Source organism: Manis pentadactyla, chromosome 8 (genome assembly GCF_030020395.1).
Source record: "Manis pentadactyla isolate mManPen7 chromosome 8, mManPen7.hap1, whole genome shotgun sequence".
Classification (NCBI taxonomy): domain Eukaryota; kingdom Metazoa; phylum Chordata; class Mammalia; order Pholidota; family Manidae; genus Manis; species Manis pentadactyla.
This window is the reverse complement of record NC_080026.1, coordinates 138,279,233-138,304,239: the sequence shown is the minus strand read 5'-3', so window position 1 is coordinate 138,304,239 and position 25,007 is coordinate 138,279,233. Positions and strand designations below refer to the sequence as shown.

General features: G+C 45.7%; 1 protein-coding gene across 2 annotated transcripts in view; it reads right to left on the bottom strand.

Annotated features, from left to right (window-relative positions):
- GLRX3 (glutaredoxin 3) overlaps positions 1-24,171 on the bottom strand; it is a 41,492-nt gene extending 17,321 nt beyond the window's left edge. For both annotated transcript variants that reach the window (XM_036923823.2, XM_036923832.2), the window contains exons 1-2: positions 24,021-24,171; positions 18,778-18,886 (exon numbers count right to left, since the gene is read on the bottom strand). In XM_036923823.2, the coding sequence (XP_036779718.1) occupies positions 18,778-18,886; positions 24,021-24,097 (186 nt within the window). In that variant the 5' untranslated portion in view covers positions 24,098-24,171. The remainder of the gene's footprint in view (positions 1-18,777; positions 18,887-24,020) is intronic.
- Between the last annotated feature and the right edge of the window lie 836 nt (positions 24,172-25,007).

The window sequence follows — 25,007 nt, the reverse complement described above, 5'->3', positions numbered from 1 at the left end:
CTGTCAATTTAATATAAACTTTTTAAAATCAATAAAAATCCATATTCAAAGTATACCTGTAGGAAATCAAATTAATTGGTAAATTACAACAAAGTTTTTAAATATATACACATTGTATTCATCCATGAGTGAAAGAATGCCACTGGGCTTGAAATATTACTTTTACCTAGAGCTTCACCCAGTCCAGTACACACACACAACCCCCCAAACGAACCTCGGCAAGAAGCAGGAGGCAGAGCCGTGGGTCGTGCACCTTTGGTCTGTATCTTCCATCTCACATATTCTGGGTATTCTTTTACTACCTTAATTTTTTTTTTCTTTAGAACACCCTTTTGAATTTTTTTATTTATTTTCATTTTTTTAAATGTATGTGAAAATTATAAACATTTTAAATCAACTGTCCAAGAAACTGAAAAAAGAAAGAGAGAAGACAAAGCGTCCACAGGCATCTATTTAGAACAGACTTCCTAAAGTTTTAGCAACTTTTGTGCTGTTCTCGTCCACTCAGCTCCACACCCATGCCAAGCAGAGGAGATGATGATAAAGGCAGCCTGTTTTCTTCTTTCTTCTGACTCACAGCTGAGTGTCCACCTCACACTGGGTGTCGGGATAGCGTCAGTTGAAGTCCCTATCTTTGGTACTACTGGATTCTAACAGAAAAGTAATATAACGTTTTAAAGGGGGCAATACTATGTAGAAACAAGGTGATATGGTTTTAAAGCAGAACAAAGCAGGCAGTTCTGCTTCAGACTCATAGAAACCAAATGCTACACTTTTTAAAAGCTGCTCTCTTCTGTTCCTGCTGGTTTCCAGTCGTGTCCTTTAGTGGTAACTCTTCTGGGATGCAATGACCCTCCTGAAACTCCTGCTGAAGCAGGAAGACCACATCCAGCCCCTCACCCCGGCCCCTAGAAGCTGAGGTCCCGCCGGGACAAAGGCAGTGGTAGCAGGTGAATACTCCAGAGCCAGGGCTCGGAGACCATTCAAGGCAGGGCCACGTCCCAGAACATCACGGGCATCTGAAGCCCTGAAGCCTCTGTAGCACTGAACCTCTTTGACAATATGTTAGCTGGATGTGAAACAACACAACAGTTATAATAATTAAAATAGAAAATAAAGAGATAAATGTTTAAAAACTGTACTCAGAGGAGGAGCCAAGATGGCGGCGTGAGTAGGACAGCAGAAATCTCCTCCCAAAAACATATATTTTTGAAAATACAATAAATACAACTATTCCTGAGAGACCAGAGGACACAGGACAACATCCAGACCACATCCGCACCTGAGAGAACCCAGCGCCTCGCGAAGGGGGTAAGATACAAGCCCCGGCCCCGCGGGAGCCGAGCGCCCCTCCCCCCAGCTCCCGGCGGGAGAAGAGCAGGCAGAGCGGGAGGGAGACGGAGCCCAGGACTGCTGAACACCCAGCCCCAGCCACCCGCACTGGGAGCGCAGATACACAGTGCGTAGGGTGCTGGATACCAGGGAAACAGGACAGTAAGACCTGTGAGCGGGTCCCCACAGCCAGCGCCCCTGGGACAAAAGAAAAGCGAGTGCTTTTTGAAAGTCTTAAAGGGACAGGAGCCTCACAGCTGGACGGAAGCGTCCCGGGACACTCAGCCCAGCAGCTGGGAATCCCAGGGAACTCCGGGCGCCCTAACCCCTGGGCGGCAGCGCAGCTGGAGGCCCCTCACAGCAATCAAGAGCCTCCCGCCCGTTCCCCCTCCAGCGCGGCCCCACCAGAGCAGAGGAGCAACCCGAGAGCGGCCACGCCCACAGCAACTGCAGAGCCTAGTCCACAGGCAGGCAAGAACCATGGCAAGGCAAGAATCAGACCCCGTCTGCGCGCAGCTGCCCAACACAAGCCGCTAGGGGTCACCGTTCTCCCAGGAAAGGAAGGCCAGGAGCAAGTGGAAAGGGACTTGGGTCTCCCAGCTGACACATGCCAAGTGCCTACAACGACCTCTATCGCCATGAAAAGGCAGAAGAACTTGATACAGACCAGACTAACCCACACACCCTACCCTGAGAGGGAATCTGGGAGATAGAGTTAACCAATCTTCCTGAAAAAGAATTCAAAATAAAGATCATAACCATGCTGATGGACTTGCAGAGAAATATGCAAGAGCTAAGGAGGGAGAATACAGAAATAAAACAATCTCTGGAAGGACTTGAAAGCAGAATGGACGACATGCAAGAGGCCATTAATGGAATAGAAATCAGAGAACAGGAACGCAGAGAAGCTGACACAGAGAGAGATAAAAGGATCTCCAGGAATGAAACAATATTAACAGAACTGTGTGACCAATCCAAAAGGAACAATAACTGCATTATAGAGATACCAGAAGAAGAAGAGAGAGAAAAAGGGATAGAAAGTGTCTTTGAAGAAATAATTGCTGTAAACTTCCCCAAACTCGGGGAGGAAATAGCCTCTCTGACCACAGAAGCACACAGAACTCCCAACACAAGAGACCCAAGGAGGACAACACCAAGACACATAATAATTAAAATGGGAAAGATCAAAGACAAGGACAGAGTATTAAAGGCAGCCAGAGAGAGAAAAAAGGTCACCTACAAAGGAAAACACATCAGGCTATCATCAGACTTCTCAACAGAAACCTTACAGGCCAGAAGAGAATGGCATGATATATTTAATGCAATGAAACAGAAGGGCCTTGAACCAAGGATACTGAATCCAGCACGATTATCATTTAAATATAAAGGAGGGATTAAACAATTCCCAGACAAGCAAAAGTTGAGGGAATTTGCCTTCCAAAAACCACCCCTACAGGGTATTCTAGAGGGACTGCTCTAGATGGGAGCACTCCTAAGGCTAAACAGATGTCACCAGAGAAAATAAAATCACAGCAAAGAAAGCGGAACAATCAAATGCTAACTAAAGGCAAAAAATAAAATCAACTACCCACAAAAGCAGTCAAAGGAAACACAAAAGAGCACCAAAAAAAAAAAACCTAACATACAAAGAATGGAGGAGGAGGAATAAGAACGGAGAGAAATAAAGAATCATCAGACCGTGTTTACAATACCTCAATAAGTTAGTTAAGTTAGACAGTAAGGTAGTAAAGAAGCTAACCTTGAACCTTTGGTAATCACGAACCTAAAGCCTGAAATGGCAATAAGTACATATCTTTCAATAAACACTCTAAATGTAAATGGACTGAATGCACCAATCAAAAGACACAGAGTAATAGAATGGATAAAAAAGCAAGACCCATCTATATGCTGCTTACAAGAGACTCACCTCAAACCCAAAGACATGCACAGACTAAAAGTCAAGGGATGGAAAAAGATATTTCATGCAAACAGCAGGGAGAAAAAAGCAGGTGCTGCAGTACTAGTATCAGACAAAATAGACTTCAAAACAAAGAAAGTCACAAGAGATAAAGAAGGACATTATATAATGATAAAGGGCTCAGTCCAACAAGAGAATATAACCATTATAAACATAGATGCACCCAATACAGGAGCACCAATATATGTGAAACAACTACTAACAGAATTAAAGGAGGAAATACAATGCAATGCATTTATTTTAGGAGACTTCAACACACCACTCACTCCAAAGAACAGATCAACCAGACAGAAAATAAGGACACAGAGGCACTGAACAACACACTAGAACAGATGGACCTAATAGACATCTATAGAACTCTACACCCAAAAGCAACAGGATACACATTCTTCTCAAGGGCACATGGAACATTCTCCAAAATAGACCACATACTAGACCACAAAAAGAGCCTCAGTAAATTCAAAAAGACTGAAATTCTACCAACCAACTTCTCAGACAACAAAGGTATAAAACTAGAAATAAATTGTACAAAGAAAGTAAAAAGGCCCACAAACACATGGAGGCTTAACAACATGCTCCTAATTAATCAATGGATCAAAGACCAAATCAAAATAGAGATCAAGCAATATATGGAAACAAATGACAACAACAACACAAAGCCCCAACTTTTGTGGGACGCAGCAAAAGCAGTTTTAAGAGGAAAGTATATAGAAATCCAGGCATATTTAAAGAAGGAAGAACAATCCCAAATGAATAGTCTAATGTCACAATTATCGAAATTGGAAAAAGAAGAATAAATAAGGCCTAAAGTCAGCAGAAGGAGAGACATAATAAAGATCAAAGAAGAAATAAATAAAATTGAGAAGAATAAAACAATAGAAAAAAGTCAATGAAACCAAGAGCTGGTTCTTTGAGAAAATTAACAAAATAGGTAAGCTCCTAGCCAGACTTATAAAAAGAAAAAGAGAATCTACACACATCAACAGAATCAGAAATGAGAAAGGAAAAAACACGACAGACCCCACAGAAATACAAAGAATTATTAGAGAATACTACAAAAAACTATATGCTAACAAGCTGGAAAACCCAGAAGAAATGGACAACTTCCTAGAAAAATACAACCTTCCAAGACTGACCAAGGAAGAAACAGAAAATCTAAACAGACCAATTACCAGCAAAGAAATTGAATCGGTAATCAAATAACTACCCAAGAGCAAAACCCCCGGGCCAGATGGATTTACCGCAGAGTTTTATCAGACATACAGAGAAGACCTAATACCCATTCTCCTTAAAGTTTTCCAAAAAATAGAAGAAGAGGGAATACTCCCAGACTCATTCTATGAAGCCAGCATCACCCTAATAGCAAAACCAGGCAAAGACCCCACCAAAAAAGAAAATTACAGACCAATATCCCTGATAAACATAGATGCAAAAATACTCAACAAAATATTAACAAATCGAATTCAAAAATACATCAAAAAGCTCATCCATCATGAACAAGTGGGATTCATTCCAGGGATGCAAGGATGGTACAATATTAGAAAATCCATCATCATCCACCACATCAACAAAAAGGACAAAAACCACATGATCATCTCCATAGACGCTGAAAACACATTTGACAAAATTCAACATCCATTCATGATAAAAATTCTCAACAAAATGGGTATAGAGGGCAAGTACCTCAACATAATAAAGGCCATATATGACAAACCCACAGCCAACATCATAAGTAACAGTGAGAAACTGAAAGCCTTTCCTTTAATATCCAGAACAAGACAAGGATGCCCACTCTCCCCACTTTTATTCAACATAGTTCTGAAGGTCCTTACCATGACAATCAGACAACACAAAGAAATAAAAAGCATCCAGATTGGTAAAGAAGAAGTTAAACTGTCACTGTTTGCAGATGACATGATATTGCATATAAAAAACCCTAAATAATCCACTCCAAAACTACTAGATCTAATATCTGAATTCAGCAAAGTTGCAGGATACAAAATTAATATACAGACATCTGTTGCATTCTTATACATAATGATGAACTAGCAGAAAGAGAAATCAGGAAAGCAATTCCATTCACAATTGCATCTAAAAGAATAAAATACCTAGGAATAAACCTAACCAAGGAAGTGAAAGACCTATACTCTGACAACTACAAGACACTCATGAGAGAAATTAAAGAGGACATTAACAAATGGAAACTCATCCCATGCTCATGAGTAGCAAGAATTAATATTGTCAAAATGGCCACCCTGCCTAAAGCAATATACAGATTTGATGCAATCCCTATCAAAATACCAACAGCATTCTTCAATGAACTAGAGAAAATAGTTCTAGAATTCACATGGAACCACAAAAGACCGTGAATAGCCAAAGCAATCATGAGAAGGAAGAATAAAGCTGGGGGGATTACGCTCCCCAACTTCAAGTTCTACTACAAAGCCACAGTAATCAAAACAATTTGGTACTGGCACAGAACAGACCCATAGACCAACGGAACAGACTACAGAGCCCTGATATAAACCCAAGCCTATGTGGTCAATTAATATACGATAAAGGAGCCATGGACATACAATGGGGAAATGATAGCCTCTTCAACAACTGGTGTTGGCAAAACTGGACAGCTACATGCAAGAGAATGAAACTGAATCATTGTCTAACCCCATATACAAAAGTGTTGGGAGCCACACAAAGACAACAAGATGGCCACAGTTCATGAGGTTCCTGCTTCACTTCCTGGAGATTAGCTGCGAGCCCGCGCGCGCCAACAAGGAAGCCCGCGCGCGCCAAGAGATACTCTTCTCCCCCTCCTTCCCCATTATCATATACCAATCAGAATGTAACTCGCTGCGCCTGCAGCCAATCCCCTGCTTACAAGTATCCTATGGTCCACTCTGCCCCTGAACACTGGTGTATATCTACCCCCGTCTTACAATAAAATTTGAAGGCTTGATCAGAATACTGTCTTGCCTTCGCTCTTCTCTCGCCCCCATTTTCTTTCAGGTCGGATCCCCCTCGTCCCCACAAATAACTAGGTCCCGCTGGACGGGACAAGTGGCGCCCAACGTGGGGCTCGAGGCGCGGATCCTTCGCAGGCGGACCCCCGAGTAAGATATCGTCTGGCCAGACCCCTTCTTGATGAAACAATAGGAGACGCCTTTCGCCGCTCACGGAGGTCGTCGTCCCTGGTGAGTACCGGCCGCCTTACAAGAAAATGGGAACTAGATTAAGTAAAGAAGCGGTCTTCATAAGAGACCTAAAAAGTTCACTTAGGGAGAGAGGAGTTCGAGTTAAAAAGAAAGACTTGGTAAAGTTTTTTATTTTTGTTGATGAAGTCTGTCCGTGGTTTATCATTAATGGCCCCGAAATTCATCCTAAAAAATGGCAGAAAGTAGGTAGAGATTTAAATGATTATCTTATCAAAAACGGCCCTGACTCTGTTCCTGTTTCAGTATTTTCCTATTGGGGTCTTATCAGAGATATTGTTGAAAATACTGACCCTGATAAACGTCAACTCTTGTCAGTGGCAGAATATTGCCTCCGCCCCCTATCTCGGGCGGCCTCAAAATCGTCTCTTTCGAGTGATCCCCCTGCCCCAAAATCGGCTAAATCCCCCTCCCCTAGCCCGACACCATCTTTGCTCGGTGCCCTCCATGATACCCCTCCCAAATGTTGCATTTATCCGCCTCTCCCTCGAGATTCGGACTTTGTCCATACACAAAAGGTTTTTCCAGTCGTGACTAAGAGCCAAAATGGCGAACCTTTAGATCCGGGAGACGCGGCTGAACTAGAAGACGAGGCGGCCAGGTATCACAACCCAGATTGGCCCCTTGCCGCCCCGTCGCTTAACCCCCCTTCTTACACACCCCCAGTTTTGAAAGGAGCCTCTTACACTCCCCCTATTCGGCCTCCCAATGTTTGCGCCCCGGCCTTTTTGCCCCCGTCGGCCCCTCCGCTACCCCCTCCGGCTCCCGGTCCTGTTGGCCCCCCTACCAGCACTGAAGACCTAATAGCACAGATAGTAGAACAAAGAATAACTTGCCATCTCCAAAAATTAGTTGTCTCCCAACCAGTTCGTCCCGCATTATATTCGCAAAGGGGCCTCTCTAAGAAACCGCTTACAGCCACACAACCTAAAAAACAACCTAAAAAACTGCTCTTTCCTGTTCTTACCCGGGCCTCCGCCCGCTCTGGCCCCACCTCCACAACACATAGCCCGGAGGAGGGCGATCTTGAAAGCGATAGCGAAGACGCCCCTGCTGCTCAGGAAATAGAAAGTGAGGGAGAAGAGCAGGCTGAGCCAGAGCCGGCCGAGCCTGCCGATGGCCCTAGAGAATTTCACAAAATCCATTTCAAAAGCTTAAAAGAGCTGAACGCAGCCGTCAAAGCTTATGGCCCCAATGCCCCTTTTACCCTTTCTGTTCTTGATTCGCTGTCTCGAAGAGGACATTTACTCCCAGGTGAATGGCTGCGTATAGTCCAGGCTGTGCTTACCCGTGGTCAGTTTTTAACTTGGAAGGCAGATTTTGCTGACCGTTGTCAGACCATCGCTGCTGCCAATGTAAAAGACCCTCATTCCCCAACAGCGTCCTGGACTTTTGATAAGCTTACGGGACAGGGCAGATATATCTCTGAAACCAGGCAGCAGCGCCTTCCCCTTGGTCTTTTATCTCAAGTGAAAGATGCCGCCTTGGGCGCTTGGATATCACTCCCTGCTTCCGGGACTGCTAACACTCCTCTAACTAAGATCACTCAAAGCTCGCAAGAAGACTATAGCGAATTTGTTAGCAGACTGTTAGAGGCCGCCGAAAGGACCCTTGGTTCCGCGGCTGCCAATGATAAGATTGTAAAACAGCTAGCCTATGAAAACGCCAATTCGGCATGTCGAGCCGTCCTCCGCGGTAAGACTCGAGACAAAACTCTTGATGAAATGCTGAGAATGTGTAGAGATGTCGATCCTTTTACATCCAAAGTCCAAGCCCTTTTAGCTGTAGGTGCCGCTGTTCAAACTCCCCCGGCTTCTTATCCTCCTTCCTTCCCCAGGGGCGCACCGCCTATGCGTAACTGCTTTAAATGTGGACAGCCAGGCCATTTCGCTCGCCAATGCCCTACCACAGCTCCTCCTCCTAGAGTTGGGTCAGTCCCCGGTATTTGCCCTCGCTGCCATAAGGGGCGGCACTGGGCCAAAGAGTGCCGTAACAATCCAACAAATCCTTTTTACAGTACCACAAATCCTTTCACCCCCCCTTTTCAGGGAAACGGGCTGAGGGGCCAGCCCCGGGCCCCCCAGCCAATTCCATTTCAGCCGGCCTCGGGGAACAGCCTAGCTGTAGCACTCCCGCCCTCTATCGGGCCACACCCGGGAGTGCAGGACTTGACCTCTGTGCCTCCTCCTCAACAATATTAACGCCTGAAGAGGGAATTACAATTATTTCCACAGGAATTTATGGCCCACCTCCCAAAGATACTTATTTTCTAATTTTAGGGCGAGCTTCCACCACAATAAACGGCCTTATTGTCCACCCTTCCTTAGTTGACAATGACTATACTGGAGAAATAAAAATTCTTGCTAGTGCCCCCCAGTGCCCTGTCAGCATTATGAAAGGTCAGCGTCTTGCGCAGGCGCTCCCCCTCCCTTTAAGTACATCTCACCCTGCTATTCATAAGCAGCGAGGCTCCTCTACCCCAGGTTCTTCAGACTTATATTGGATCCAAGCTATTACTAAAGAACGCCCCACTCTTAAACTTAAGATCCAAGGAAAAGTATTTGAAGGAATTTTAGATTCGGGGGCCGACTCTACGGTCATATCTCAGGCTTCATGGCCCTCCAGCTGGCCCTTACACGCTTCCTTGACCCATCTACAAGGAATTGGGCAGTCAAGAAACACCTTACAGAGCTCACAGTTATTAAACTGGGAAGATGAAGAAGGAAATACCGGATTCATTCAACCCTTCGTAGTTCCTGGGTTGCCGGTAAATCTTTGGGGAAGAGATATCCTCTCTCAAATGAAGGTCATCATGTGTAGCCCTAATGAAGTTGTAACACAGCAGATGCTTTCACAGGGTTACCTCCCTGGTCAGGGGTTGGGCAAACTAAAACAGGGAGATCCCAACCCGATACTGGCCACGCCTAAGATAGACCGCTCAGGTTTAGGGTTTGAAAAACATTTTTCGTAAGGGCCGTTGCTCCTCCTGCACTCCAGGCAGACAAGATTACTTGGAAAAGTGATGTTCCTGTCTGGATCGATCAATGGCCCCTTACCACTACAAAATTAAATGCAGCCATAGAGTTAGTGCAGGAACAGCTGGCTGCTGGACATATTGAACCTTCTACATCCCCTTGGAACACCCCAATCTTTGTAATCCAAAAGAAATCAGGCAAGTGGAGGCTCCTACAAGACCTCAGGGCGGTTAATAAGACTATGGTCTCTATGGGCGCATTACAACCGGGAATTCCCTCTCCAATAGCCATCCCTAAAGGGTATGTCAAATTAGTAATTGATCTAAAAGATTGCTTTTTCTCCATACCTTTGCATCCTGATGATTGCAAACGTTTTGCCTTTAGTATACCCATTACCAATTGTGTAGGGCCTTCTCCCCGGTTTCAGTGGAGAGTTCTCCCACAAGGAATGGCCAACAGTCCTACTCTTTGCCAAAAGTTTGTAGCCCAGACTATAGACCCCTTTAGGTTGCTCTTCCCCACTTTGTATATTATCCATTATATGGATGATATTCTTCTTGCCGGTCCTGACCAGCAACAGCTCTATGCGGCCAGTCAACAGCTAGTCACTGCCCTCCGAGATCGAGGACTACAAATTTCCCCAGAAAAAGTCCAGGTCCACCCCCCCCAACTATTTTTAGGCTTTGAATTATTTTCTAATAAAATCCTCACTCAAAAAATTCAGTTAAAGAGAAGCTCCTTAAACACTCTTAATGATTTTCAGCGTCTGCTAGGAGACATCAACTGGCTCAGGCCTTATTTAAAGCTGACCACCGGAGAGTTAAAGCCCTTGTTTGATGTCCTACGTGGAGACCCTGATCCTTCCTCCCCCCGCTCGCTTTCATCAGAAGCACAAAGGGCATTAACCATTGTAGAGCGGGCTATTTCTGAACAGACCATTAGCTACTTCTCTCCACATCTAAGTTTGTGGCTGCTCATTTTCCCTACCCCCTTCTCCCCTACAGGAGTCCTTTGGCAAAACCATCCACTATTTTGGGTTCATTTGCCAGCCTCCCCCCCTAGAGTCTTAGCTACCTATCCTCAATTAGTTGCTGCCCTTTTACGTTTAGGCCGAGAGGCAGCTCTCAAGTTGTTTGGGAGAGACCCTGAAGTTATAACCCTCCCATACAATACATCTCAATTACAATGGCTTATTCAACATGATGATGATTGGGCAATTAGCTGCACCTCCTTCCAGGGGACAATAGACAATCATTACCCTGCAGACAGATTAGTCCAGTTCCTTCAAAAGACCCCGGTTGTCTTTCCCAAAAGGACTAAAACCACGCCAATTGCTGGGGCCGTAATGGTGTTCTCTGATGGGTCCTCCTCCGGTATAGCCGCTTTCAGTATTAATGGGCAAGTTACTCGAATACAGACAGACCTCTCTTCTGCACAACTTGTTGAACTAACTGCAATAATCAAAGTTTTTGAGCTTTTAATAGATGCCCCCTTTAACCTTTACACTGACAGTGCCTATGTAGCAACCTCTGTTCCCCTATTAGAGACAGTGCCTTACATACGTCCCTCTACAAATGCTTCCCCCCTATTCGCAAAATTGCAAAAATTAATTCTAAACCGCGATGCCCCTTTTTTCATCGGGCACATACGCGCTCACACTGGCCTTCCAGGGCCGCTTGCCAAAGGCAATGACAGAGTTGATCTGGCGACTCAATTAGTAGCCTCTGTCACGTCAGACTCACCCTTGGCTGCAGCCCAACGGGCTCATGAACTACATCATCTCAATGCTCACACTCTTAGACTCAAATTTTCAATCACCCGAGAACAGGCCCGCCAAATAGTTCGGCAATGTCAAGGATGTCTAACTCTCCTCCCAGAGCCTCATAACGGAATCAACCCCCGGGGGTTGGTTCCAGGAGAGATATGGCAAATGGATGTCACTCATTACCCTCCCTTTGGTAAATTAAAATATATCCATGTGTCTATTGACACATGTAGTGGTTTCCTATGTGCATCCTTGCAAACGGGAGAGGCAACTAAAAATGTTATTACCCATGTTCTCTCATGCCTGGCATATCTACCACAACCTAAAATCTTAAAAACTGACAATGGGCCTGGATACGCCAGCTCTAGCTTTAAACAGTTCTGTGCGCAGTTAGGTATTAAGCACATAACAGGAATTCCCTATAATCCCCAAGGCCAAGGCATTGTTGAAAGAGCCCACTTAACCCTTAAAAACATGTTATTCAAATTTCAGTCGGGGGGAGAAGTACTCTATCCGAAAACAGGTAATGCAAAGACACTCCTAAATCATGCACTGTTTGTTCTTAATTTCCTTACTTATGACTCCGCAGGTAAAACCGCTGCTGATCGCCTTTGGCATCCCTCCACGGCAGATAATTATGCACAGGCTATGTGGAGAGATCCGATGACCAACACATGGCACGGGCCTGACCCTGTGCTCATATGGGGGAAAGGACATGCTTGTATATATGATGCTAAGGCACAAAATGCCCGATGGCTCCCAGATAGGCTCATTAAACTTCTAGACACATATAGAGGCAAAAACAATAATAATTCCAGTCCAGGGCATATTAACCCCTGAGAAGCCTTCCCTTTCTGTTTATTTTCAGGAAGCAAAAATGAAGATATGTACACTATTGACCCTCGTCATGACCTTTCGCCCCGTTTGGACCCATCAGATTTTCAATTTCACCTGGACAGTCACCAGTGAAGCAGGAGACGTCGTTTTCAGTTCTTCCACTTTAGCAAGTTCCCCCCCATGGCCTGTTCTTGCCCCTGACCTCTGTGACTTGGCCGCTGGAGCTTCTGCGGCCTGGGGGACCCCAGACATTTACTTTCCTTTTTCCACCTCCCCTGAGACCTACCCTGAGGGACAATCTACCACCTCTCCTGGGTGTAACAACACCCCTAGGAGAACCTACCTCAGAGAAACAGAATTTTATGTTTGCCCGGGAGCTCATAGAGATCGAGCCCTTAACTATAAATGTGGATATAGAGACTATTTCTGTGACTCCTGGGGGTGTGAGACTACAGGAGATGCTAGTTGGAAGCCTAGCTCCACCTGGGATTATATAACTGTAAGTAGGGCTTGGAATCCCAAGCCTAACTCAACTGTTACCCCAGAATGTCAAAGCACCCAATCCACAAGGGGGCGATGTACACCGCTCTCCATTACCTTTACTGACAAGGGAAAAAGGGCCCCTATTGATGGATGGCTCAGGGGACATGAATGGGGGCTAAGGCTTTATGTTTCAGGAAAAGACCCTGGGCTCACTTTTAAAATCAAATTAATTCGATCCATTCCAAACGCCAACAAGCACGTTGTCCTTGGCCCTATTGCCCCTAAGGCAAGAGACCCAAGACCTTCTAACCCTTCTCCCCTGTCTACTAGTACTGTTTTCCAGGCCTTGCTCCCCCCAGTTTTACCCTCTACAGGCGAAATCCTTAAAGGCCTGGCTAATGTGACTGCAGAATCCCTTAACTCCACTGGATATAGCGAGTGCTGGTTATGTTTCTCCCCCGTTCCCCCGTTTTACGAAGGGATAGCAGTTTTAGTAAACACCTCAGCAGACCTCATACTTACCAATGACTCCAGCAAGACTCGCTGGTCAGACCCCTCCCGTTTTTCAGAGACCTCTCCGGGTCTCACATTGACGCAGCTTTCGGGAATAGGCCTCTGTATACATAGCCCCCTCTTGCGTCTACCCCCTCAGCTAATACCCATTTGTAACAGCTCCTTCTCACCCCCGCTGTCCTATGAATTCCTTGTCGCGCCCAACGGTACTTATTTTGCTTGCTCCTTTGGCATAACGCCCTCTGTTAACCCGCGCTTGCTAATATCTAACAATGAATATTGTGTTTTAGTCATGCTCATGCCCAAGATTTCCATACATCCCACCGAAGACCTCCTTCCATATTACTCGGGCTCTACTCGCACTAAGCGTGAGCCAGTAACCGCCATTACCTTATCTGTAATATTAGGATTAGGAGCAGCTGGGGCTGGAACAGGCATTGCCTCCATAATTACTTCCAAACAACAATATTATGCTCTTAGTCAGGCTATTGATAAAGACATACAAAATCTGCAAGAAGGTTTAGACAGCCTGAAAGAATCTGTTGTCTCTCTCTCTGAGGTAGTGCTCCAAAATCGCCGAGGGTTAGACCTCCTTTTCCTGAAAGAAGGAGGCCTCTGCGCTGCTCTTAAAGAAGAATGTTGCTTCTATAAAGATAAAACAGGGTTAGTGCAAGATAGCATTGATAAAGTTAAGAAAAACCTAGAAGCCAGGCAAAAACAAAGAGAAAAGGATGAGGCCTGGTATAAAAACTGGACCTCTGCCACCCCTTGGTTAACTACTCTGATCCCCACCATCCTTGGACCCTTGGCAGGATTCTTCCTTTTAGTGTCTCTTGGCCCTTGGGCCTTAAGAAAACTGACAGTTTTTATTCGAGAGCAGGTTGACCAGCTTGTCAAGCCAGCGGTTGCTGTTCATTATCACAGACTTACAGCCTGTGATGAAGAGTCTTACACCGAGCCAACCAATGCTCCCGGTCTCCGGTTCTCAACTTTACAGGCGCCTCAACCATGGTACCATCGATTCTGGCACCGTACTTAATGTGGCCCATATGCTGGTCAGCCAGAACCAGACATACCCCTAACTATGAGGGTATGGGCATCGAGATGAGTGCGAGACAAAGTACCGCAAGGGAGGGTTCTTCCTAGAACCTCTCTGGTCCTCCCTGAGAATACGCCTGGCTTGCATAGAGGTTGGTATCCATATGTACATAAAGCCTTGATATATTAAGATCAATTTGGCTTTCAGCTCTGCCTCTCCTCCCTAAAAGATACCGAGAGCATTTGCGAAATGTTACCCTGCTGGAGGAGCCAGGCCTCTATTCCCTCACTCGATTAAGGCCCACCTTTCTGAAATAAATAGAAAGGGAGGAGATGTTGGGAGCCACACAAAGACAACAAGATGGCCACAGTTCATGAGGTTCCTGCTTCACTTCCTGGAGATTAGCTGCGAGCCCGCGCGCGCCAACAAGGAAGCCCGCGCGCGCCAAGAGATACTCTTCTCCCCCTCCTTCCCCATTATCATATACCAATCAGAATGTAACTCGCTGCGCCTGCAGCCAATCCCCTGCTTACAAGTATCCTATGGTCCACTCTGCCCCTGAACACTGGTGTATATCTACCCCCGTCTTACAATAAAATTTGAAGGCTTGATCAGAATACTGTCTTGCCTTCGCTCTTCTCTCGCCCCCATTTTCTTTCAGGTCGGATCCCCCTCGTCCCCACAAATAACTAGGTCCCGCTGGACGGGACACAAAAGTAAACTCAAAATGGATCAAAAACCTGAATGTAAGTCATGAAACCATAAAACTCTTAGAAAACAACATAGGCAAAAATCTCCTGAATATAAACATGAGCAACTTTTTTCTGAACCCATCTCCTTGAGCAAGCGAAACAAAAGCAAAAATGAACACATGGGACTACACCAAACTAAAAAGCTTCTGTACAGCAAAGGACATCATCAACAGAACAAAAAGGCATCCTACGGTATGGGAGAATTTATTTGTAAATGACATATCCGACAAGGGGTTAACATCCAAAATATATAAAGAACTCACACACCTCAACACCCAAAAAGCAAATAACCTGATTAAAAAATGGGTGGAGGATATGAACAGACAATTCTCCAAAGAAGAAATCCAGATGGCCAACAGGCACATGAAAAGATGCTCCACTTCGCTAATTATCAGGGAAATGCAAATAAAAACCATGAGATATCACCTCACACCAATTAGGATGGCCAGTATCAAAAAGACGAACAACAACAAATGCTGGCAAGGATGTGGAGAAAGGGGAACCCTCCTAACACTGCTGGTGGGAATGTAAGTGAGTTCAACCATTGTGGAAAGCAGTACGGAGGTTCCTCAAAAAACTAAAAATAGAAATACCATTTGACCTGGGAATTCCACTCCTAGGAATTTACCCAAAGAATATAATTTCTCAGATTCAAAAAGACATATGCATCCCTATGTTTATTGCAGCACTATTTACAATAGCCAAGATATGGAAGCAACCTAAGTGTCCATCAGTAGATGAATGGATAAAGAAGATGTGGTACATATACACAATGGAATATTATTCAGCCATAAGAAAGAAACAAATCCTACCACTTGCAACAACACAGATGAAGCTGGAGGATATTATGCTCAGTGAAATAAGCCAGGCGGAGAAAGACAAGTGCCAAATTATTTCCCTCATTTGTGGAGTATTAACAATGAAGCAAAACTGAAGGAACAATACAGCAACAGACTCACAGCCTCCAAGAAGGGACTAGGGGTTACCAAGTGGAAGTGCGGGGAAGGGTGGGTGGGGAGGGAGGGAGAAGAGGATTCAGAGGTATTATGACTGGCACACATGGTGTGGGGGTGTCATGGGGAAGACAGTGTAGCACAGAAAAGGCAAACAGTGACTGTGGCATCTTACTACACTGATGGGCAGTGACTGCAATGCGGTATGGGGGGGACACGATAACATGGGTGAATATAGTAACCACATTGTTTTTTCATGTGAAACCTTCATAAGAGTGTATATCAATAATACCTTAATTCTAAAAAGTCAATAAATAAATACACACAATTTTTATTTTTAAAAAGTTAAACCAAATGTAAAATTTTAAAAAATAACCTGCCTCTCCTATACAAAACATATTTGATCTGAACCCCAAATTCAACGAGTGTTACCAAATCTTTTCAGCATCCATGAAGCCTTGCACTATTGTTCCCTCTCACCCCTCTACCAGGATAGGTCTTGAAAGATTCTGTCTACCAAACAACTGATCAAATGATAAATGTGTATTCTCAGTTCAGTGAAAAATGAAGTGCTAGCAGACTGACTTTACATAATTTGAAAAGCAAAGGCACCTGACATTTTAATTAGCTACTTAATTTTATTTTGAGTAAATCCATGTTTTCCAAAAGACTTTTAGCAACAGAAATGACTAAGCCCTCAGAGGTGGAACCCGGAGCCTCGGGACCCGCTGAGCGGCGCCGCCAGGGCAGGTGAGGGAAGCACGGGCGCATTCCACCACCCCACCGTCAGTACAGGCGAGGGGGGCACTCGGGTGGAATAAATGTGAAAGGCTTGCAGCTCAGCAATCTATTCTGATGAGCACAAACTACCAGGACCAAAACCATATGCTAACTTTCCTCAGGCATTATTTTAACATCTTCTACAAAATTAAGAAATTGTTAATGGTTACAAAACTTTACAATCAAAGTACTAAGATTGTCATGTTTAAGATTACCTGCATAACGATTTTGTAAATCTAAGTCATGGAATAGATTCATCTCTATACTTCTCCTGACAGAAATGCCACAAACTATGGCAGACAATCCAAAAATAAACCCTCTTATTAATGATGCACGCCGCATGCTCATCTTCCTACTGAACGCCTACTGATCTCTCAACTGTTTATTCTCATCTGCTCACTATTGTTCAGCCACTGTCACCTTTTAAATCACTTACCTTACAACTCCACGCCAATTAGTGTTGCCCTTGATCGAGTCTACCCAAAGAGAAGCTACTCCACAGAGTGAATTTCCAGAAGGAACTCCCGGAAGAACTCCCCATCCAGTGCTGTCACCTCCCGGGGCACAGCAGGTGCAGTGGGGCTCAGGTGTCCCCTGCAGGTAAGGACTTCCCAGCCCTTGGCTGGCTGAGACACTTAAGCACCTGAACAACTTAGAATCTCACTGCCAAGTCTGGTACCAATGTGAGAAGTAACTGTAGAGTCACTTTAAATAAATCATTCAGATGACAACGAAGAAGAATGTGCTACCTAAACCAGTAACATTATACACACAAAAGCAGACTTACAACAATTACCATCATCTTGATTAATCTTATGACTGAAATGTTTAATCATTCATTCCACTTGTAATCATTATCTTTTATCACTGACCAAACATGCAGTTTTAATGTCTCCTTCTATTATTTATATTGGACATTTTAGGGTTACATTCTAAGGTTACATTACACATTTCATTGGAATTTTAAATAAGTCCTTAAATTTTAAAAAGCTAACTATTATATGCATACTTGCTCTATCTGCATAAAGAAACACTGGAGGGATTCATACAAAATTAATACTAGCGATTACTTATGGGCTGGGACACCAGGGCTGACTGGGAAGGAGTGGGGTGAGCACCCTCAATGTACGTCTTTTTACATGGTTCTGATTTGTTAGCCATTTAAGTGCAATAGCTACTCAAAGCACACTTATCTATACAGCAACTGTCTGAAAATTGTATCACCTACTATACAAATGAATTAGCCTGTCAGAATTCCGTGTTTGCATTTTACATAAAAAGTGGCTAGAAATACAGCTAATGCCATTTTTAACTCCCAAAATGGGTATACTTGCCAATACGTCTCATGAACTCACAAATTCTGGTTTAAAAAAATAAGGCTTTTGTTTTTTGTTTGAAATCCTAAGGATTCAGGCTTTTGAAAACAAGGTGTGTTTCCCTCCCCCATAAGTCATTTCTAAAATTTTCAACTCCTGTCTTGGCCCTGCTGCCTAACCCAGTACTAAGTCCTGTGACACCCCTGAATGTGCTAAACCGAGTGAGGCAGTAAGCAGTCCACCGCCACCACTCCACTTTCCTCATACCTGGCCACCCACCGGAGACCAGGAATGGGGGGCAGGCAGTGCCCCAGCAAACACAAGGCTGCCGGGGTGCCTCCTGGCCTCCCTTCTCCTCGTCAGGACAGGACAGCGGAGCCTGCTGTTCCCCTGCAGCTCTGCTTTGACCCAATCCCCAATCCCGACAGCAACCCCCACCTGCCCCTGGCTTCCAGGGCCTTCAGGCGCCCTTGCATCACCCCTGTCCGCATCACTCCCCACTCCTCACCGCCCTGCGTCTAGTCAGCATGTTCACGCTGACGCCGCGGGTCCACAGCGGGCAGTCTGGCTGGCTTCTGCTCTCAGACGCTCCCCTCCACGGCCCCTCCTGCTGTCTACTGGCCGGTCCTCCCACCACAGCAGGTGTCAGGGAAAGGACTGTGATTTTTACACTACACAGTACTTGAGAAATGCAAAACTATTTTAAGACCAAGAATAATCTACTGCAAAACACAGACGCTAACCGTGATTATCAACACACCGCTCCTCCCTGTGTTAATAAAATGCAGTCTAACACATAAATCAGAGTCGAACTCATAAAAGACAGGACACTGAGAAGAGAGTACCTTCACAAAGGACACCTGGGGGTGCTCTTTAGCTAACTCTGCCATCACGCCATTCATCTGAGTGCATTGAGGAGCCCAGGGTGCCCAGAAATGGACCACAACGAGGGACCTGGAAGTCAAGAAAACGCAGTTTAAAAAATTATAGTATCTTTAGAAATAACCATGATATACAGTTGACCTTGGAACACGGGGGTTGGGAACGACGACATCCATACATATTATAACTTTTGACTCTTTAAAAAGTTAACTACTAGTAGTAGTTGACTGAAGCCTTACCAGTAATATAAACAGCAGTTAACACATTTTACATAAGTATTATACACTGCACTAGCATAATAAAATAAGCTAGAGAAAAAATGTTTTTCCAAATTGTCACAAATCTCAAAAATATTTTCCAATACATTGAAAAAAATCCACATATAAGTGAACCCACAGAGTTTAAACCCATGTTGTTCAAGATTCAACTGTAGATTAAACTCTATTACCAAAAAAAAAAGCCTTCGTAAGAACTGCCTGAATTGTTTTCTACTGCTACGTCTGTGCTGTATTAAACACACCAACATGTTTATCTGGTATGTGTTTTATACGACACATGTTCATATTTCTTAAGACTTAGCTCACATACGTGGTTCTGAATACTCATCCATCTCAACTAAAAGTCATGTAAATCAAGCTATAGTTTTGGACCATTAAGAAAGGGGGAAACTGGAGTTTTGTAGTTGAGGCACAGTATTTGTGAAAAATGACTAGATACATTATTATTTTATTAGTATTTTCTTTTTAAACATGTGCTGCCACAAAGGGACATAACCCTAACTGCAAGGACAGGCATAAAAGTTGAAAAGGAAGGCATGCAACCAGAAAACAAAGGGCAAGGAGCTGCTGCTTACAGAGACAGACGTTTTTATATTAGGTTACAAAAGGTTTTCTAAAAATTGATAGTATGAACAGACAGAATACTGGATTTAAAAACTGTTGACTAAATTCTTAGGCATCTCAGTACATATTCATCAACTACTTTCACATAAAATCATCTTGGCAAAGCTCTACCTCATACCCAACTGAAAGACCCACCCGATCTTAAGTTCAAATATACTCCCCCAGCCAAAAAAACCTGCAAAGTCAGGAAGAAAGCACATTAAAAACTACACTGCATGAGACGCACCAAGGACGACAGAGCAGGACAAGGAAAGGATGTCAGAAGGAAAGCGGCGAACTGCCGCCCAGAGTTCCCCGTCCCGTGTCCGGAGCAGAAGCAAAGGGAGGCCCTGGGGGCATCAGAGGCGGCGCTGGAGGCCTGGCCTCAGCCGACTCCACCCTGCTGGCTCGGTGACTGACGCCCACGAGGAACCGTACCAACGCTGCCGGCCTGAGCACGAGGTCAGTCTACGGGCTGTTAGTGACAGTCTGCAGCTCAGGAAAGAAGTCCGCAGATTTGGGAGTCAAGAAACAGACAGGACAGGGAGGGAGGGAGGCAGACAGAAGGCCGAAGAGGGGAGGGGGGAGAAAAGAGGAGAGTGCCAGCTTCTCACTCACCAAGCAAGCAGTAGAGGAGACTGAGGGCAGAGCCTCGGGGGCTCATCAGAGACAGTGAGACAGTAAGGAGGGAAAGGGGCTGCAGACAAGATGAACGGCCTCATAGAAATCAGGAGAGACTGTCAGGAAGGAAGGAGTGACAACCATCAAATGCAGCAGCAGGAAGGGCAACCAGCAAGGGAGAGAGTACTTAGCGGGGGAAGCACAGGACAGGTGGCAGCACGGGGAGGGCAGAGTGAAGACGGCAAGGATCTACTCTTAAGAAACGGCCGTAAACATAGCGCTATGCAGAGGGAAAGGCAGCATCAAAGGGTTTGCTTTTTTCTTGGTTCAAGAAAATCTTTATGTGTTTACTTTGTGAGGGGAGAGTGCAATTGGGCTTACAAGAAACACTTCAGGGAGCAAGCTTCAGAGGAAACAGAAGAGGAGAAATCCACTGGACAGAAAATTCACCTTGGGACAGTTTCCTCTGGGTCAGAGACAAAAGAACCAGAACGGGTAGAGAAGCAAAGAAACAGGTGTTAGGAGGGGACACTGGAAGGGGAGCTCCGGAGATGCTGCCTGAAGTAGTCTTGTTCTCCCAGATAGGAGGTAGGGTCATTTACTGAAACGCGCGGAGGCCAGGGCATAGACAGGCCTGAGGAGGAGAGCGAGCTGCCCAGGGGGAAAGAAGAGGAAAGCAGGAGGCTCCAAAGGAAGAGCCGCCAAGGTGGGGAGGGACACACTGTGAGGTCCCATCAAGGGGTCACGTGCGCACAGCACAACTTGGAAGTCAGTGAGTGAGGAGGTGGGCCTCAGCACCTACGCAGAGACACGGCATGTTTCACCAAGCAGTGCTTCCTTCTCCTCCTGGACGTACAGCTAGACCGCCTTCCTCGGTCCTCCTCGGAGCTGTCTGGGGCCCTGGAACCAAGTTCTGGCCAGCAGAGTGCAGGCCGAAGTGATCCACCTGCCCCTCAAAACCTTCCCTGTGAGCCTCTGCAGGGGAAGCAGGAGACGTTCTGAGGCCGAGAGGCTGGCAAGAAGGAAAACAGGCTCCAAAGGACTGGCAGAGGCATGTTCACAGCAGCCTCAAACAAAATCACCACAGACTGGATTAACCCAGATGTCCACAAAATGGAAAACTGTTGTGTAGCCACACAATGAAATATTACTCAGCGATAAAAAGGACCCAGCTACATAAACATGCAACAACACAGATGAATCTCAAAAATAAGCTGGTGAAACAAGCCAGACATAGAGGACCAGAGCTGGGTGACTCCATTTACATAGAGTCCAAGCACAGGCAAAACAAATCTATAGGGAGAGAAAGCAGATCAGTGGTAGGGATTACTGGAAAGCTGCTAAAGAACATTCTGGGCTCTCTCTTCTTGTTCTGAAAGATGGTTACTTGTGCGCACAACTGTCAAAATCCATCACACCCAACTATTAAGATCTGTGCACTTTATTATGGTATGTAAATAATACCTCAATTCTTTAAAAGTTGTGATACCACTTTTCAATAATTGGAAAAGGATTTTTTAAATTTTAATACTCAATGATAAAAAAGGATGGAGTGAGAGAAGCACTTTCATATCCTGCTGGTAAAATTTAAATTTTCATAAATTTCTTACACTCTTTCAATTACCTATCTTAAGGAAATAATTAAAGAAACAAAGATTTATGTGTTTCACCACTTCCCTATTATTTTACATAGCAAATAACTGGAAAAATCCATTGTTCAACAATTTACCTTTTTTTAGTGGTCATATAACAAAATATTACAAAGCCATTAAAATCATGTATCCAAAGAATTTTAATGACATGGGAAAATGTTCATACTACATTTTTTTAACAATTAAAATAGGTTACCAAAGTTTATAATAGTATGAGCAGAAGAATGTAAAAATGAAAGATGCACACACACATAACTTAAATTCCATGATTACTAACATGGTCTTGATGAGCAGTTTAAATCTGCATTTCAACGTGGAATCTTAACTTCCACATTTGTAAAACAGCAATAATGTAACACCATGGGATGTGGAGAAGATCAAAAAAAATTATAAAAGCACTTTGAAAACATTAAATATGACACTAGCATTAATAGCTATTTTTAATTATCCACAATATTCTCATATTTAGATGAGATTAACTTCCACTTTCCAATTAAGTACACAATGCCTAACATCACTGAAACAAATACAAACGCTGTCATCCTCTCCATCTTCATGGAACAGCCCCATAGGCCCGGTGTGTTGCTTGAGGAAAACCTTTAAAGACCAGGTTGGAATCCTAACTAATGTGACTAGACACTGTAATGACCCTCAGTTCTTTATCAGTAAAATAAAGCTCAATGGTTGTTTCTTTTATTACAGGTGTTCTGCTCCTACAGTTATTTATCCACAGATAACACCAGCTGCCACTTACTAAACACCATCACAACCTGAGTCATTCTATAGACCAGCTGAAGCTTCACTGACATACAAGCATGGTTAGATGACTTAAGAAGACAGTTCTTCAAACTTTAAAATGGAGAAGTGATACTTGGAAAGTAGATTTTTTAGTAATTACGTGAATGAGTACTATTTAATATTCTTAAATGCTTCCATTTTCACAAAAATCAGCAGAGATCTGTTCCTTCCCAGCATGTTACACGTCATTTCTCATGTGCCCACGTAAACTAATCACTGTTCTCTGGATCACCGTTTTGCAGGCTAGTGACAAGAATACATCCAAATAATACATGGATGTGAAACCTTAAGAATTTTAATGTTTAAAAAAGAAACATAAAACCAAAAACGTGCCACACACGAACAGCCAGTCTTCCAGGTGACAGTAAGGTCAAGGCACTCACTAAGGGCGCGTCCACACAAGCCCTGCTCGTGTGGGGTCACCTCTGGTGCCCTCCCGAACAGCGCTGCCTTGGACCGGAATCCCAGTATCAGTGCGTAACCGGCATTTCCCCTGTGGTGTTTTGTTTTTCAACAATTTTTCAAATAAACCTGAAATGGCCAGAAGAGCTGTTCTGGTGAACACTTTTACCTCTACCACCTCCTCGGCGACCCAAAAATAAGAGAGTTAGTCTCCCCCTCCTCCGTTTTCCACAAAATCGCCTGCTGCCAACCGGAGTACCACCGGCCTCCAATGCAAATTCGGCAGCAAAATTCCCCCGAGTTTGGGCCAAGGACCGTTTACAGCTGGCGGGCCCCGCGCAGGCGCGGTTCTGCGCCGACAGCACCCAGGGCCGACCCGGCGGCGCGGCTGACGGCGGCCGGTCCGGGGCCGTGCGGGGCGGAGGCCGGCGGGGCAGTCCGACGGGGGCTCACCCCACCCGCACCGCCGCGGCGCCCCCGTCCCCAGGCCGAGGAGCACGCGCGCGAGCACGAAGGCCCGGCGGGCGGCGCACCGGCCGCTCCCCCGAGAGGGCGGCCACGCCGCCGGGCCTTCCTCCTCGCCTGCCGGCGCGGCGGGACGCGATCTCCGCGCCAGGCTGGGGGCAGGGCGGGCCCTGGGCCTCGGGGCGCTGGGGGTGGGGAGGCGGCCGGGCGGGCTGCAGGCCAGCACGGGGCGGCAGCCCGGCCGGGGCCGCGTCGGGCCGCAACCGCTCCCTTCCGCGCGCGGCCGCGCCCGCCGCTCCGCCCAGGTCCGCCGAGCCGGGAGCCAGGGGGCCGCGCCGGAGCCGCCCTCCGCCGCGTCCCCTCCGCCGCGCCCGCCGCCCCGCTTACTTGGCTCCGAGGCGCAGCAGCTCTTCGAACTGCCCGGCGGAACCGACCTCCGCCACCTCGGCCGCCCCCGCCGCCATGCTGCCGACGCCAGACAGGAGCAATCGAGCGGGGGCGTGGCCTCGGGGCTGCGCGCTGAAGCCCCGCCCACGCCACTCCCCGGCCTGCTGCGTTTCTAGGGACCCTGCCCCTTACCCTGAGCAGAGTGCGACCCCACCTTCTGCAGCCTCGCCCAACCCCGGCATGGGTGGTCTGCTCCAGGCCGCTAGCATCTCCAACTGCCAGTGAAACTTCAACCTCAAGCCTGGAGCATCCCCTGCCCCAGCGCCGGGCACCAGCTGCTTTGGAGGGGGACCCTTCTCCGTTTGGATGTTTCCTGCAAAGCGCTCATCCTGCTGTAGCTCCTGGGTCGCTGAACCCTTTCGATCCCATCTGGGCACGTAGCGCTCCTGGGCGGTCCTCGGGCAGTCAGCTTTGAGCGTTGACCCGTGGCCCCTTCCTCTCCGTGTCCCGGCGCCTGTGCGCGCTGGCATCACATACCTATCTAAGGGAATTAGACTGTACCTTCTCCTCCAACAGTTCTCAAGGGAGGAATTGTGTCTCTAAGCCAGTCCTACATTAGAAGCAGGCACATAGAAGGTGCCTAGTACATGTCCACTACATGCAGCTGGTGGAGAAGTGGGCTCGTGGAGTTTCAAAGACAGTACAAAAAAATGTAATATATCTCATTATAATTTTACATTGATTGCATGTCAAAATGACAGTATTTTGGATATGTTTGGTTTTGTGGAATATATTATTAAAATTAAATTTATCCCTCCTTTTTAATGCAGTTACTAGAAAGTTTTTAGTTCTGGCAAGGACTTTCACTTGTGTCTCACTTTATATTTTCTCTTGGGCAGCCCTGCTCTAGTGATTGGAAGGCCTATAGGAGCCACCTTACAGGTGTACCTCACCCTGAGAAACAGGTGTTACCAAAAATAGTAAATT